At 35.6% G+C, this 13,591-nt stretch overlaps 1 protein-coding gene across 2 annotated transcripts; it reads right to left on the bottom strand.

Annotated features, from left to right (window-relative positions):
• Nucleotides 1-6,064: 6,064 nt before the first annotated feature.
• On the bottom strand, nt 6,065-12,685 carry LOC145593700 (two-component response regulator-like APRR2). 2 transcript variants are annotated; one of them, XM_081650026.1, is made up of 12 exons: nt 12,390-12,685; nt 11,311-11,511; nt 10,466-10,545; nt 10,157-10,223; nt 9,702-9,748; nt 9,531-9,608; nt 8,909-9,454; nt 8,546-8,686; nt 8,189-8,458; nt 8,007-8,075; nt 7,800-7,874; nt 6,065-6,713 (listed from the first exon to the last, which is right to left on the bottom strand). In XM_081650026.1, exons 2-12 carry the CDS (start codon nt 11,438-11,440, stop codon nt 6,549-6,551), a joined length of 1,668 nt encoding a protein of 555 aa, XP_081506152.1. In that variant the 5' UTR covers nt 11,441-11,511; nt 12,390-12,685; the 3' UTR covers nt 6,065-6,548. The 2 variants fall into 2 exon arrangements, with proteins under 2 accessions (XP_081506152.1, XP_081506160.1); XM_081650034.1 differs by lacking the exon at nt 12,390-12,685 and having other exon boundaries at nt 11,311-12,341.
• Nucleotides 12,686-13,591: the final 906 nt, after the last annotated feature.

The following is a 13,591-nucleotide window of genomic DNA, read 5'->3' as shown; positions in this document are numbered from 1 at the left end:
AACATTTTGGGCTACTTTTTGGGGCCCTGGGCAGTCGCCCCGGCTGCCCCGGCTCAAATACGGGCCTGTTTCAACGTCAACCTTGTGTCAATTTCCATTAAATATATTTCTTTTAAGGTGGGAATCCCTTTACCATTATCCGGTTATCCCCCTTCACTATCAAGTTCCACCATGTCCTACAATGCTGCAAATACCACTAGACTAAACAAAAATCGTCAGGGTTGAAGTCTAATCAACATTTTTCTACTTACTCCGTCTCTGAAAAAAAAAAAAAAAAATAGCACATCGTATTGACAAAAGTACTTAAATTAGTTTTTTTCTTTTTAATTGGGCCATGGTGACAAGAAAAAAGAAAAAAAGCTAATTTCAGTACCTACATTTGGGTACTTAGAGCAACTCCAATGGTTGCTTTTAGGAACTAGCTTGCAATTTTAATAATTTTCAAGCTAATAGCCAAACCATTGGAGGATACTTTGATAATTAGCTTGGCCAAGCTAATGCCAAGCAAATTAGCTTAACTAAGCTAATTAGCTTAGAATTAATTGTCTCTAATAAAATACTAATTATTTAAAAAATAAAGCTGAAAAATCTAAATGCTAATTAGCCTAACCATTGTGGTATGAATTAGCTAGAAGAAAGAATAGCTTTGCAATCCTAAGTGGCATGGCAAGCTAATTTGGCAATTAGCTTGCCCTTGGAGCTGCTCGCAAGTTCAAACTGGAATCCAACTTCAATGAGGACATGTAAGTAACATGCTGAGATACTGCTAAGTGCTAACTAATAGGAACAGGATAAGGTTACACACTTACACGTACACCATTACAACTACTTAGGGCATGTTCTCTTACGTTGAAATTCAGCTCAGTTCAGTTCAGTTCAGTTCAGATCAGCTCGGTTTAGTTCAGTTTAGTTCAGTTCAGTTCAGTTCAGTTCAGCTCAGTTCAGTTCAGTTCAGCTCAGTTCAGTTCAGTTCAGATCAGCTCGGTTCAGTTCAGTTCAGTTCAGTTCAGTTTAGCTCAGTTCAGTTCAGTTCAGATCAGCTCGGTTCAGTTCAGTTCAGTTCAGCTCCTAATTTCCTTCTCTTATAAAATATTCATTTCAGTTCAGTTCAGCTCAGTTCAGTTCAGTTCAGCTCAGCTCAGCTCCTAATTTCCTTCTCTTATAAAATATTCAGTTCAGTTCAGTTCAGTTCGGTTCAGTTAATGAGAACAGGCCCTTAAATTATCAATTCATTACTTGTATTTATAGTATACATCTAGCGGTGTCGTCACAATAGTTGCTTCTAGTAATTCTTCGTATTGATTTCCACTTGTGAGGAGGGCACTTAATGTAAAAATCGAATTATTTATATTTACCTTTATCATAATTCTCATATTTTGTTACGTTATTTGATTTGGTTTATTATGGACACTTAATCAGTATACTTTTATAGTTTGATAATAATATGGCATATTCTACACTACAACCTTAAACATTGAATTGATCAAGCTTCAACATCCTTACTCATTTTGTATGCAATGTTTTTGAATTATCTAGAATTGAAGGTACAACTTAGGTGGATTTAGGTGAATCTAATATGATCTCGTCCCTACAATATTATTGTAAAAATTAAAATACAACTTAAATTTGGTTACATTGACTCGTTAGATTATCATAAACACCTTATTTTAGACGAGAAGAATAAACTCTTATCTAATTAAGGATAGGGGCATAGCTGCATAGCCTTAGCCCATGTGAGAATATAATTATATGGGCCTCACATTAAGAATTAAGAGTTTTTTTTTTTTTTGGATAAAGTTAGTAAACCCATCCCTCACTGAAATGGGCTGATGGGTGGAAACTACTAAATAGCAAGTAACAATTAAAGGACCATTCTGAGTTGGGCTTAGCCCAATAAAGAAAGTGAACCAAAAGTCCAAAAGTTCATGGGTTGCAGAATGACATGAAAAATCTAAACTTAGCCATGTTCACTTCACCTTATTTTAGCTAAATCAAAATTATTTTTAGTGAACTGAAACTTTTTTAATTAAACTTAAATTATGTTTACTGATTCTTTGTCACATTTCTTCTTTTAAGTTGTCGATTTTGATTGAATTAAAATTATTTTTTCTGAACTAAACTTAATTTTACTGATATGAAATTATATTTACTTAATAATTTTTTAAGGTAAAGCAAACAAGGCCTTATTATCTTTACCACATAAAAAGCTTTGCAAACCTTTATTTTATTTTATTTTCCTTTTGTTTGAGAGATTAGAGAAGGAAAAAAAAAAAGTATGCAACTTGTCTGTTATAAAAGAATTAAATTTTTTGTTCATGGTAAACAATAGATCCCCTTCATCCTAAGCACTCTCATTTTTATAAAATAGAGAATTAGAGATTATACTTTCTTTGTTTCTGTTAAATATAGGATATATATGGAATATATAAAGGAGTTTACTTCCGATAATTCTGTGTCAGTTGAGTTTGATCCTTTTGGGTTTTCTGTGAAGGATTTTCGGACGGGGAAGCCAATCATGAGATGTGAGAGTCGGGGCGATCTTTATCCTTTTACCTCTTCCTACAACAATCAAGCATATCCCTCTACCTTTGCCGCTATTTCTCCTAAACTATGGCATGATCGATTGGGTCATCCGGGAACTCTTGTTTTAGATGTGCTTAGGCAAAATAAATGCATTGATTGTAATAGACTTTCTAGTTCTACTCTTTGTGGCTCCTGTGTACTCGGAAAACATATTAAGTTGCCTTTTGTTCCTTCTTCTAATAATACTTTGATGCCATTTGATATTTTGCATAGTGATCTTTGGACGTCTCCTATTTTGAGTTCTAATGGACATAAATATTATATGGTAATTTTGGATGATTTTTCTAATTATCTATGGACTTTTCCATTAGCCCGAAAATCAGAAGTATATGCCACATTCTTGACGTTTAAAGCTCATATTCTAACCCAATTCGAGCGACAAATAAAAACCGTCCAATGTGACAATGGGAGGGAATTTGATAATGGTCCGTTTTGGGATTTTTGTAAGACTAATGGCATGTCTTTCCGTCTTTCTTGTCCTCATACTTCTTCTCAAAATGGGAAGGCCGAAAGGAAAATTCGGTCTATTAATAACATGTCTAGGACTCTTCTTGCACATGCTTCTCTCCCTCCTTCCTTTTGGCATCATGCTCTTCAAATGGCAACCTATTTCCTTAATATTCTTCCGAGTAAGTTATTGGGTAAAAAGTCTCCTCTTGAAGTCTTATATCAAAGGACTCCTTCCTATTCTCATCTTAGGGTGTTTGGGTGTTTGTGTTATCCTTTATTTCCGTCCACTACCATTCATAAATTGGAACCAAGGTCTACCCCTTGTGTGTTTTTAGGATATCCAACCAATCATCGTGGCTATAAATGTTTTGACTTATCTTCACGTAAAATCATCATTTGTCGTCATGTGTTATTTGATGAGACAGTGTTTCCTTTTGCAAAGCTTCATACTCCGCAGACACATACCTATGATTTTCTAGATGATGGGTTATCTCCATATTTAATCCATCAATTACACCAAACTGCTCCACCTCTCCAGCCACACCCACATGTTGAGCAGCCCACACACGAGCCTAATTCCCCAAGGCCCAATCTTCAACCTGAGCCCACCTCCGCTGACTCTCTTTCTCCAGGCCACATTGAGCCCACTTTTACGCCTCCTCTTTCTCCAGCCCAGACCGAGTCCAGCTCCACGGCTCCACATTCCCCAGGCCCAACACGGTCTGCTTCCCCTATAGCTGACCCGTGTTTGTCACCTGGCCCACACCTTTCTACTCCTCTGTCCACCCACTCTCAGCCCGCCACACCTACACCTGCTCCAGCTCCACCCACGGCCCAAACACATCCACAGCAGCCCACTACGGTGACCCGTAGTCAGCATGGCATATTTAAACCCAACAAGAAATATTCCATGCACACCGAGGTTAGCAGATCTCCTCTTCCTCGTAGTCCAATTGCCGCCTTGCGTGACCCTAATTGGAAAATGGCCATGGATGATGAATATAGTGCTCTTATTAAAAATAAGGCGTGGGAGTTGGTGCCCCGTCCACATAATGTGAATGTGATACGGTCTATGTGGATTTTTACTCACAAAGTCAAATCTAATGGTGATTTTGAGAGGCATAAAGCCCGTCTTGTAGGTGATGGCAAAACTCAACAGGTTGGCATTGATTGTGGTGAGACATTTAGCCCGGTTGTCAAGCCGGCTACTATCCGCACTGTTCTTAGCCTATCTTTATTAAAGGCATGGCCAATACATCAATTGGACGTCAAAAATGCCTTTCTTCATGGTGAGCTGCAGGAAACTGTTTATATGCATCAACACTTGGGTTACAGGGATCGTGACCGCCCGGATTATGTTTGTCTCTTGCGTAAGTCATTGTATGGACTTAAGCAAGCCCCTAGAGCTTGGTATAAGCGTTTTGCGGATTATGTTTTATCTATTGGGTTTACTAACAGCACAATGGATAATTCATTATTTATTTATCGTAAAGGGTCTGATATGGCATACATTTTACTTTATGTTGATGATATAATTCTCACTGCCTCGTCTGATACTCTCCGTTGTTCTATCATGGATCTTCTTAGCTCTGAGTTTGCCATGAAGGATCTCGGTCCTTTGAATTATTTTCTGGGTATTGCTGTGACTCGATCTAAGGGAGGTATGTTTCTTTCCCAACGGAAGTATGTCGAGGAGATAATTGAACGAGCAGGGATGTCTTCTTGTAAGCCTTCATCTACTCCGGTGGATACTAAGTAAAAGGTTAGTGCTACATCTGGTACTAAATTTGATAATCCTACTCTCTATAGGAGTCTTGCAGGGGCTCTACAATATCTCACCTTTACTAGGCCCGATATCTCTTATGCCGTTCAACAGGTGTGCTTACATATGCACGATCCCAAAGTACATCATATGTCTTCTCTGAAGAGGGTCATTCAGTATGTTCAGGGTACTTTAGAGTACGGCCTTCATTTATATCCATCATCCTTTTCTACTATGGTCTCATTTATAGATGCATATTGGGGTGGGTGCCCCGACACACGGCGTTCTACTTCTGGTTATTGTGTATTTTTGGGTGACAATTTGGTGTCTTGGTCTTCTAAACGCCAACCCACATTGTCTAAATCTAGTGCAGAGGCGGAGTACCGCGGGGTGGCAAATGTTGTTTCCGAGTCGTGTTGGCTTCGGAACCTTCTTTTAGAGTTACATTGTCCGATTAGAAAGGCTACTTTAGTTTATTGTGACAATGTGAGTGCTATTTATTTGTCCGGTAATCCAGTTCAACACCAGCGTACAAAACATATAGAGATGGATATTCATTTTGTCAGAGAAAAAGTTGCTCGGGGTCAGGTTCGGGTGCTTCATGTGCCTTCACGCCATCAAATTGCTGACATTTTTACTAAGGGTCTTCCCCGAGTATTATTTGAGGATTTTAGGGACAGTCTCATTGTCCATGGCCCTACCGCTTCGACTGCGGGGGTGTGTTAAATATAGGATATATATGGAATATACTGTATAGTCAAAGTTGTTATATTGTTACCTTGTAAGTAGCTTAATTAACGCCTAATAATAGGCTAGCTGTTTTGTATATATTCGGACTTCCTCAATGAAGATAATCAAGGAAAATATTCCACATATTCTTTCAGTTTCATTTTAATTAGCTCGTTTCTTCACACATTTGTCAAGGCATGATTTCAAATTATAATATCTTTGATTTTCCATAAGAAAAAAAAAAAATGGAAAAAGCTTATGTTTGGAAAATTCACATAAGACGAATCTAACAAGACCCTGCCTATATTTTTCTCAAGTATATACTCCGTATATCACATAAGAAACCCAAAGTCACTTATGTGAATACTACTAAAGTCAAAACTTCTTACTAAAAACAGAAGACGTAAATTTTTTTCACGGTTTTTTCACAACATGATACACTGGATGTATAATAGACAAGAACCACAATCACAAATTTCACAACATGGTGTAAGAAAGAATAAAGCACATGGAAAAACATATCTAAGAAGACATGAGCAATCTTCAAAAGCTATCTACCTTTTATTATTACTGTGATAAAAAGTTTTTATAATGGGAAAATTTTTTATCACTAGTCCTACAAATTAAGGGACAATTCCTTCAGAAAATAGTACTCTCCATCAGATCTGTAGGACCCTTTTTCATCCCACCAACAAGAAACAACAAACATTGAAACAATGATGCACCCATCACATTCACACTCACCACCCCTTTAATTTCTTTTTCCATTATGATCAATCTGATCATATAATTTTTTTTCCATGACCTACCCACCACCCCAATATCATCAACTCAAATTCATGTCAGCTCTATTTACAGCCATTAATATCTCTGTGGTTCTAAGGTTGCATACGTGGGCGAACCTGGATCGCCCGATTAGGAAAAATCGGCGACTAAGGGGACCATGACACTTGTCAACTGTGCTATTCTGTTTGACAGCATCAGATCCTCCTTACATGGGCCCTTCTTGCATTAATGTGCCAAGTCAGCATGGATGGTGCCCGTTGATGTGGGGAGGTATGATTGAAATTCCTTGCCTAGAGAGTTCAGCTAGTACACTATCAGTTGATGGTGGCTTTAGCCCTATTGGTAGTGGCAACCACGGCTTGCTTATCGCCTCCTTCACCACCTTGTCGATTACCTCGTCTTTCTGCATACAACACTATTATCATTAGATTCATCCAGGGGAATTATATCATTTAAGTAATCATACACGAAGTAGTAAATTAGAATTCTTAAGTAAAATGATCATGGGCCACCCACCATCTTAGATACTGTTATGAGTTATAATACTTGGATTGTCACATCAGTTTATATACCCTAATCCAAGTCAATTTTAGCCAGCTACCAATTTTTCTACAATCGACATCAGTATTATGAAGAAAGTCCGCGCTCCAGTAAGCTACGCATACAATTAACCCTCTTGAGAATGGAGTAAAACGACAGACATATAGTTAACTTTGTAAGATAAAGTCATATACTACGTACAAATATACATAGTACATGATTATGAGGTTCGGACATGGAGTATTACATAATGATTTTCATTTTATATAGGAAAGCTTGAATAATAATGGTTTTAAAGGACCACATTACCAAGATAGTGTTGAAGGGACCATTAATGAATGATAATCAGTTTTCAAGGTTGTATAAAATTTACACATTAATATACGTACGAGTAGCATTTTTTTGGGGTTGCAATAGATGATCCGTGTATTATATGAAGGACCAATTTTATTGTCCTAGTATAAATTCAGCATGTGCTGTTGCTGATCTACAATACATCAAGTCTTAAATTATACCCACTTGCTAGTTCAAAGGGTACAATGATGGGTATTGGTTGTTGGACTTCAAGTACAGGAATTATACCTTCCAAAACTACTACAAACAATCGAAAAAAAGCTTAGAAAAATATCCAAAAACAGGATGACAATTTGTGGTTTAGATCAAAAGGCAACACTCAGACAGATGATGTCTATTCTACACATTTTCTAACAGGACAAGACATGAAAAACAATCACGGTTTTGGAGGTCAAATATTGGGGTAGGATTAAGTTCGGAAAATATATAAATCATGACTCGATAATGAAGAAAATGACAACTTTGCCCGGGAAGGCCTCGAAAGTTGAATAATGGACAAGAGTGTCATTTTCTTGTAGACAGATTCAAGGCAGAAATGTCAATTAGAGATTAGATTAGTAAGAAAGTTGCATAATAGAGGGAAAGGTTGAATTACCGGATTTATATCAGAAGAATTCTTCCCATAGCTTTCATGAGGACTACTGTGAAATCCATATGCCCCTTGAGCTTGCTGTCAAATGAACCTTATAATTAGATAACTCTGGTCTAATGTTTGGATACGTGAATGAATTTATGATATGATATTGAATTTATAGGGAACCTTTATAACATGATAAAATTGAAACACACAAATGGAACTCACTTGAGGGAAGGCCGAGGGTGGGCACTGAGGTGTTTGGTACACAGGGCAACCCCATGCATCAGCATGCATCTTAATCAAAATAAGTCAAAAAAGAAAGATAAGTTAGCAATGTGTCATAATCTAAGTATGAGTTATGTTAGAAGCAATTGGTGCTCCAAGAAAATATGCAAGGTATGTCTTACCGCAGGGTAAGGCTTCCAAGGCCAGTTTTGATCAGCAGGCTGCCAAGGATAACTTGGGGGCCCCCACATTGGAAAGCCGGGAGGCTGACAACCCTGTTGTCCCCAAATGGGGTAGACTTGCCCGGATGCAAAGTTGTGATTGGTGTGATAGGGAGGGTACGCCATCACTGGTCTGTGGGCGTAGTAATTCCTTTGTATTGAATCTCTAGGGTGTGGCCACCTGCGTTCTTCTTGCTTTGGCAATATGTGTCTTCTATGCATTCGATATTTCTGCAAAATAACATTAATAAGTTTAGCCACCAAACCATAACTCTAAGAATACATCACTCTTGAATAGAAAGGTAGAGAGCATCTTACCTGGAGATGACTAGCTATATTATGTCTAGTCAGTCCGTCCACTTTCATCAACTCTAGAATTCGAGAAGGGATGGCTTGATCAACACCAAGTTGCTCCACTGCTTGCACAAATTTTTTATGCAGATCAGGTGTCCAATCTACCTGAAATGAATAGACCTTATGAATGATTAAGTACATAAATCCACCCTATCCAACCAATGATTCGAGTACATAGATGACATACAATTCTGAATAACATATATCATCATGCTAAAAATGGAACTACTAATTCCCTACAAATTGCACATGATCATAGAAAAACTCGTTATATAGATATAAGTCATATAACCTTTTAAAAAAGCCATTGCATTATATCAGTATTACCTTAATCTTTTTCCGGCTACCCTTTGTTCCACGTGTATTCTTAGAATCCTTATTCAAGCTTCCACTATCGGGACCAACATAAGTAGTATCCTCATTTCCATGGCTCTTAGGTATGGGATTATCCGACTCCCTAGAACCATCACTACGATCTTCCTCTTTGATAGATACCACAGATGTTGGCTGAAGTGGATCCACCTCCATTGTGGCAAATGAGTTGCCATTATTAGTATTATCGACAGATTTGTTTTCCCCATCAAATTCCGCACCCTCTTTGACAGGGGAGTTGTTGGCCATATGATCTTGAGAGTCTCCATCATCCACAGATCTTCCTCCTTGTTTTATTTGGGGAGTTGAAGGAGCAGGAAATTTATCACCAGCAGCTGATTGACCGTGATCATTTTGGTCCATTTCTGTATCTATTATCAGTTCCTCAGAGACCTGAGTTTGTGTAGCTATACTTTGTTGCTGGATTTCCAAAACTGAACCTACAAATTCCTTAACAGACTTGAGTGATTCCGACTTTGTGCTTTCACTAGTATTAAAAGCCTGCCAATATGCAAAAACTTCAGTAATACTTCTTCACATTGATAATGTTTGTCACTAAAGGGAACAGTTGATAGACCTTATGAACTACATGCTGCCATATATTTCGGAGTTTCTCTTCCGATAGTGGCTTTATTAAGAATTCAACTGCACCAAGCTGCCATGAACACAGAAGGATAAATATAATTGAGACAAGCAAACATCAGGCAGCCACCATGATAATATAATAACGTTTGATAAGAAAAATTACCGCTATACACTTCATCATGGTATTTAAGCATTGCTCATTTGATATCACTGTAACCAGGAAAAAATGAACACTTCACATTAAGAATTGAATTTTGTATTCCTAGCCAAATAGAAAACATTTTCTGTTCACCAAAATACTTCATAGACCAACGGTGATGAATTTATAAGAGGATGAAGGTTTCGTTCTACTCACCCAGAAAAACGAGTTTTTTAGATTATCTATACTCAATTGAACTTATTTTAGTTGTGAATTGAACTCGGGTTGCTCTTATGAGTTTTATCTGATCTTTTGATTCCTGACTTATTTTTTAAGTGAAAGTAATAAAGCCAAAGTTGGAACCAGAAAGATCACTTATACAATTAATTAATTAGTTTAATGAATACACGCACGTGTTCAAGTCCGTGATAGGCAAACAAAAGATTTAACAAATGATTAACAACATAAAGTATGCTTACTAATTGTAGGAAGATCTTTTGCAGCTTCTAAAAAGTTGCATCTCCCATCGCGATTGTGTATACTCACCTGTTAATAAGATAAAAAAATATTTAAAAAACATATCACTTACAAATCATTTGCAACAAGACAACAAACGTAGAATTTGTTTAATTATAGAATAATGGGGCAGTTGTTTAACGAAATGACAGCCAAAATGCTCTTTTCAAGATCACATACATACAATTCTAAAAAGAATAATTTCGTAATTTAAATAATCAGAAATTAAATATGCAAGTCCGCTATCTATATCATCATTTATAATATATTACCTCTACAATGGCGACATGGAAGCTCTCGGTTTTGCCTGAGATAGCAGCTAAAGCTTCATGCTCACTAGAAAATGCAATAACTAGACAGAAACAAGTGCACTTTGTCAATAGTTTTGAAGAAAAACTCAAAAAGAAAAGGGGAAAAAAATTAAATTATTTCACATAAAAGTTAACCGATTTGACAAAAAAGAATCTTGCACAAGTGTACCAAAATATTTCACACAATATAATATGTTTCTAATCAAAGAAAAAAAAAAATTGGACTTTGCAGTTTATACAGTTCATTTATTGATAGCAGAAAGGTGTGCATTTGTGCAATGTATTGATAGCTTTACTTCATCATTCACTTCAAAAGTTTCGAAGTTTGAACAAATAATTGTTCACCAAAGACAAATAAAATAATTACTCATTATAGCATTCATGAGTATTGATGTAGCAAACTCTAAATATGAAGAAAAATTCAAAACAAACTAACCCAAAGTTTTAAAAAAGAAATTTAATACTAAATCAAGGTAATTAAGTTGGTTGTTACAACTAATACCTAAAGAAAAATTCAAGGACTGACCCATTTAAGGGTACGATCATATAAGATAGAACTAACTCATTAATGAACTCGATAAGTTTGTTATGCAATTTCCCTTTTAAGCCATAGTAGCACAAATATTTGCAAAAAAACAAGATGGGAAAATTAAAATAATCAAGATAACTCTTATCAGTATTTACACCCTCCGTCTGAAATTAGTTGTCGTGTTTATTGATGGTGTGATCCGAACTGGTAATGTGACAACTAAATCGGGAGAGAGTAAGTAGCACATAGTATAATGATAATGGATTTTATATCTAACCTATAAACTCCATTTCCTCAAGCTTGGATTTTATCTCAGCAGCAGAATTTGTGTCCTCATCAAGGAGAAGGATCCTAAGGCCTTTAGGGAAATCCTTCCACTCCAGTAAATCATTGGCAGTGCAAACCATAGCTCGTTTCGCATCGTTTAGCTATGTGGCGAATCGATAATTAACCACATATATATATATATATATCAAATCTGCAACATTTATGCAAATCACATGAATCTTCATCATTTTTTTGCTACTCTTTTTAAGGACGGAATTAAAAAGTACATATGATAAACATTAAGACCTCATAGAAGAACACGAAAACGGATGAAAAAGGAAAGTGAATAGAACTAATATTGATAACAAAAAGGATTACAGCAAACTACTAACCCTTGGAAAAGCGATCAAAGTACAAAGTTAAGAAAGATAAACAATTTAAACACTACTACTATTTAAAAATAAACCCTTTTTTTGAATTTTGAAAAATAAATTAAATCTGAGAGTAGCTTATACTAATTGACCTGACACATACAGATGAAACAGTCCATTGAAAAAGCTTCACAGGATTCACGAGAAAATACAAATATGATAAATATTAAAAGGAAAGCAAGAAATAAAATTAAATAAAGTTTTAAAAAAAAGAAAAAAGGCAAATTGTACCATGCAAAAGACAAATTATAATTGAGACAGATCATGTGCCCAATGCTCTTAGATCACAGTAATCTACCCAGAAAAATAAGATCTTTCAGACAATTTCCAAATTTCCCACTAAAAAAATTCAACATTTTTATAATTTGGGGCAAAAGAAATTCAAGAATACAATAAACCCATGTAAGATCTTATAGAAAGAAAACAACAGAAATCAAGATGAACAGTATAAAATATTGCAGAAATCAGAGAAATATAAAAAGAAAGATCACATTAGAATATAAAAATGCATGTAAAAATGTTGAAAAATAAAGAATAGAATGTTGAAATTATACCAAGCTGAAAATACATAACAATAATAATGCTGCTAAGAACATTCACAACCAAAGTTATTCTTGAGAAAATTATTTAAAAGAAAAAAAAAAGTGCAGAACTTTACCAGAAGTGTAAATGGGAAAAAGGAGGTTTCTTTAGAGGAGTTTACTTTATATCTTTATAGAGTGCAGATAAGAGAGAATTTAAAGAAACAAAGGTAAGTAAGTTGTTGGGTGTGTTCTTGAATTCCCTTCTCTTAATATACTTTGATGCTTGACTATTTCTGTATTAAGAGTTAGACCATAGTATAGATATTAGAGAGAGAAAAACTGGGGTTTTAGACTTTTTTGGACACACTCAAAAGACTTAAAAGTAGGGGAGAGGGGCAGATGAAATTAGTGAGACTTGAGAAGGTTTATGTTGGAGCCTTGGAGGCTAAATTAAATGGGCATTGGTGACTTGGTGAGGGTTAAAATATCGATTTCGGGGATCAATAAAATAGTTTTGTTTTGTTATTTTGTTTAAGTTGAATTGATTTTGTAACAATTTTAAAAACTATTAAGGTTATCGATTATGGTCTATATTAAACTATTGAGCGGGTTGAATTGGTGGAGTATATATATTCAGTTCAGTTCAGTAAGGGTATGTTCTTTTACGTTGAAATTCAGTTTAGTTCATTTCAGTTTAGCTCAGTTCAGTTCAATTCAGTTCAGCTCCTAATTTCCTTCTCTTATAAAATATTTATTTCAGTTGAGTTCAGTTCAGCTCAGTTCAGTTCAATTCAGTTCAGTTGAGTTCAGTCAATGAGAACAGGCCCTAAATCAGAACAGATCCTTAAGCTATTCATAGAAGAAGAAATTGGTTTGAATGGTAAACCATTAAAACAATACGAATCATGTCTATGGTGATCATCTCCACTTTCAAAGGGTTTGTGGCAATACTTAGTATTTAGAATGATTATGATAGTATTCAAGTTACGAACCTAGAATCTTATCAAAAATCATGAAAAAATTTCAGAGGCTCGTAAAATTTGAAATCCAAGCAAAATTGTTGTATCCGAGATTAGCTTATCTATGACCAACAATGCTACGAAATTTTCTTTATGTATGTTATATAGATATAGTTATCTATCATTATTGTGAGGTGAGATTAAGAAAATTCAAAATATTGTACTAAAATGAAATATAACTTCTCTCATTCAAAGTATTGAAAAATGAAAAGTGAATAAGACTTTAAATCTCAAAGTTGTAGAGTGTGAATACAAGCACATGATTCTTATCTTATTATTTAAGGGAGTACACACAAAGATAATTATTTTTTAGGTTT

The sequence above is a fragment of the Chenopodium album genome, chromosome 2 (assembly GCF_948465745.1).
Source record: "Chenopodium album chromosome 2, dcCheAlbu1.1, whole genome shotgun sequence".
Classification (NCBI taxonomy): Eukaryota; Viridiplantae; Streptophyta; class Magnoliopsida; order Caryophyllales; family Amaranthaceae; genus Chenopodium; species Chenopodium album.
Note: the sequence above shows the minus strand (reverse complement) of the source record. Positions and strands in the feature narration are given on the sequence as shown.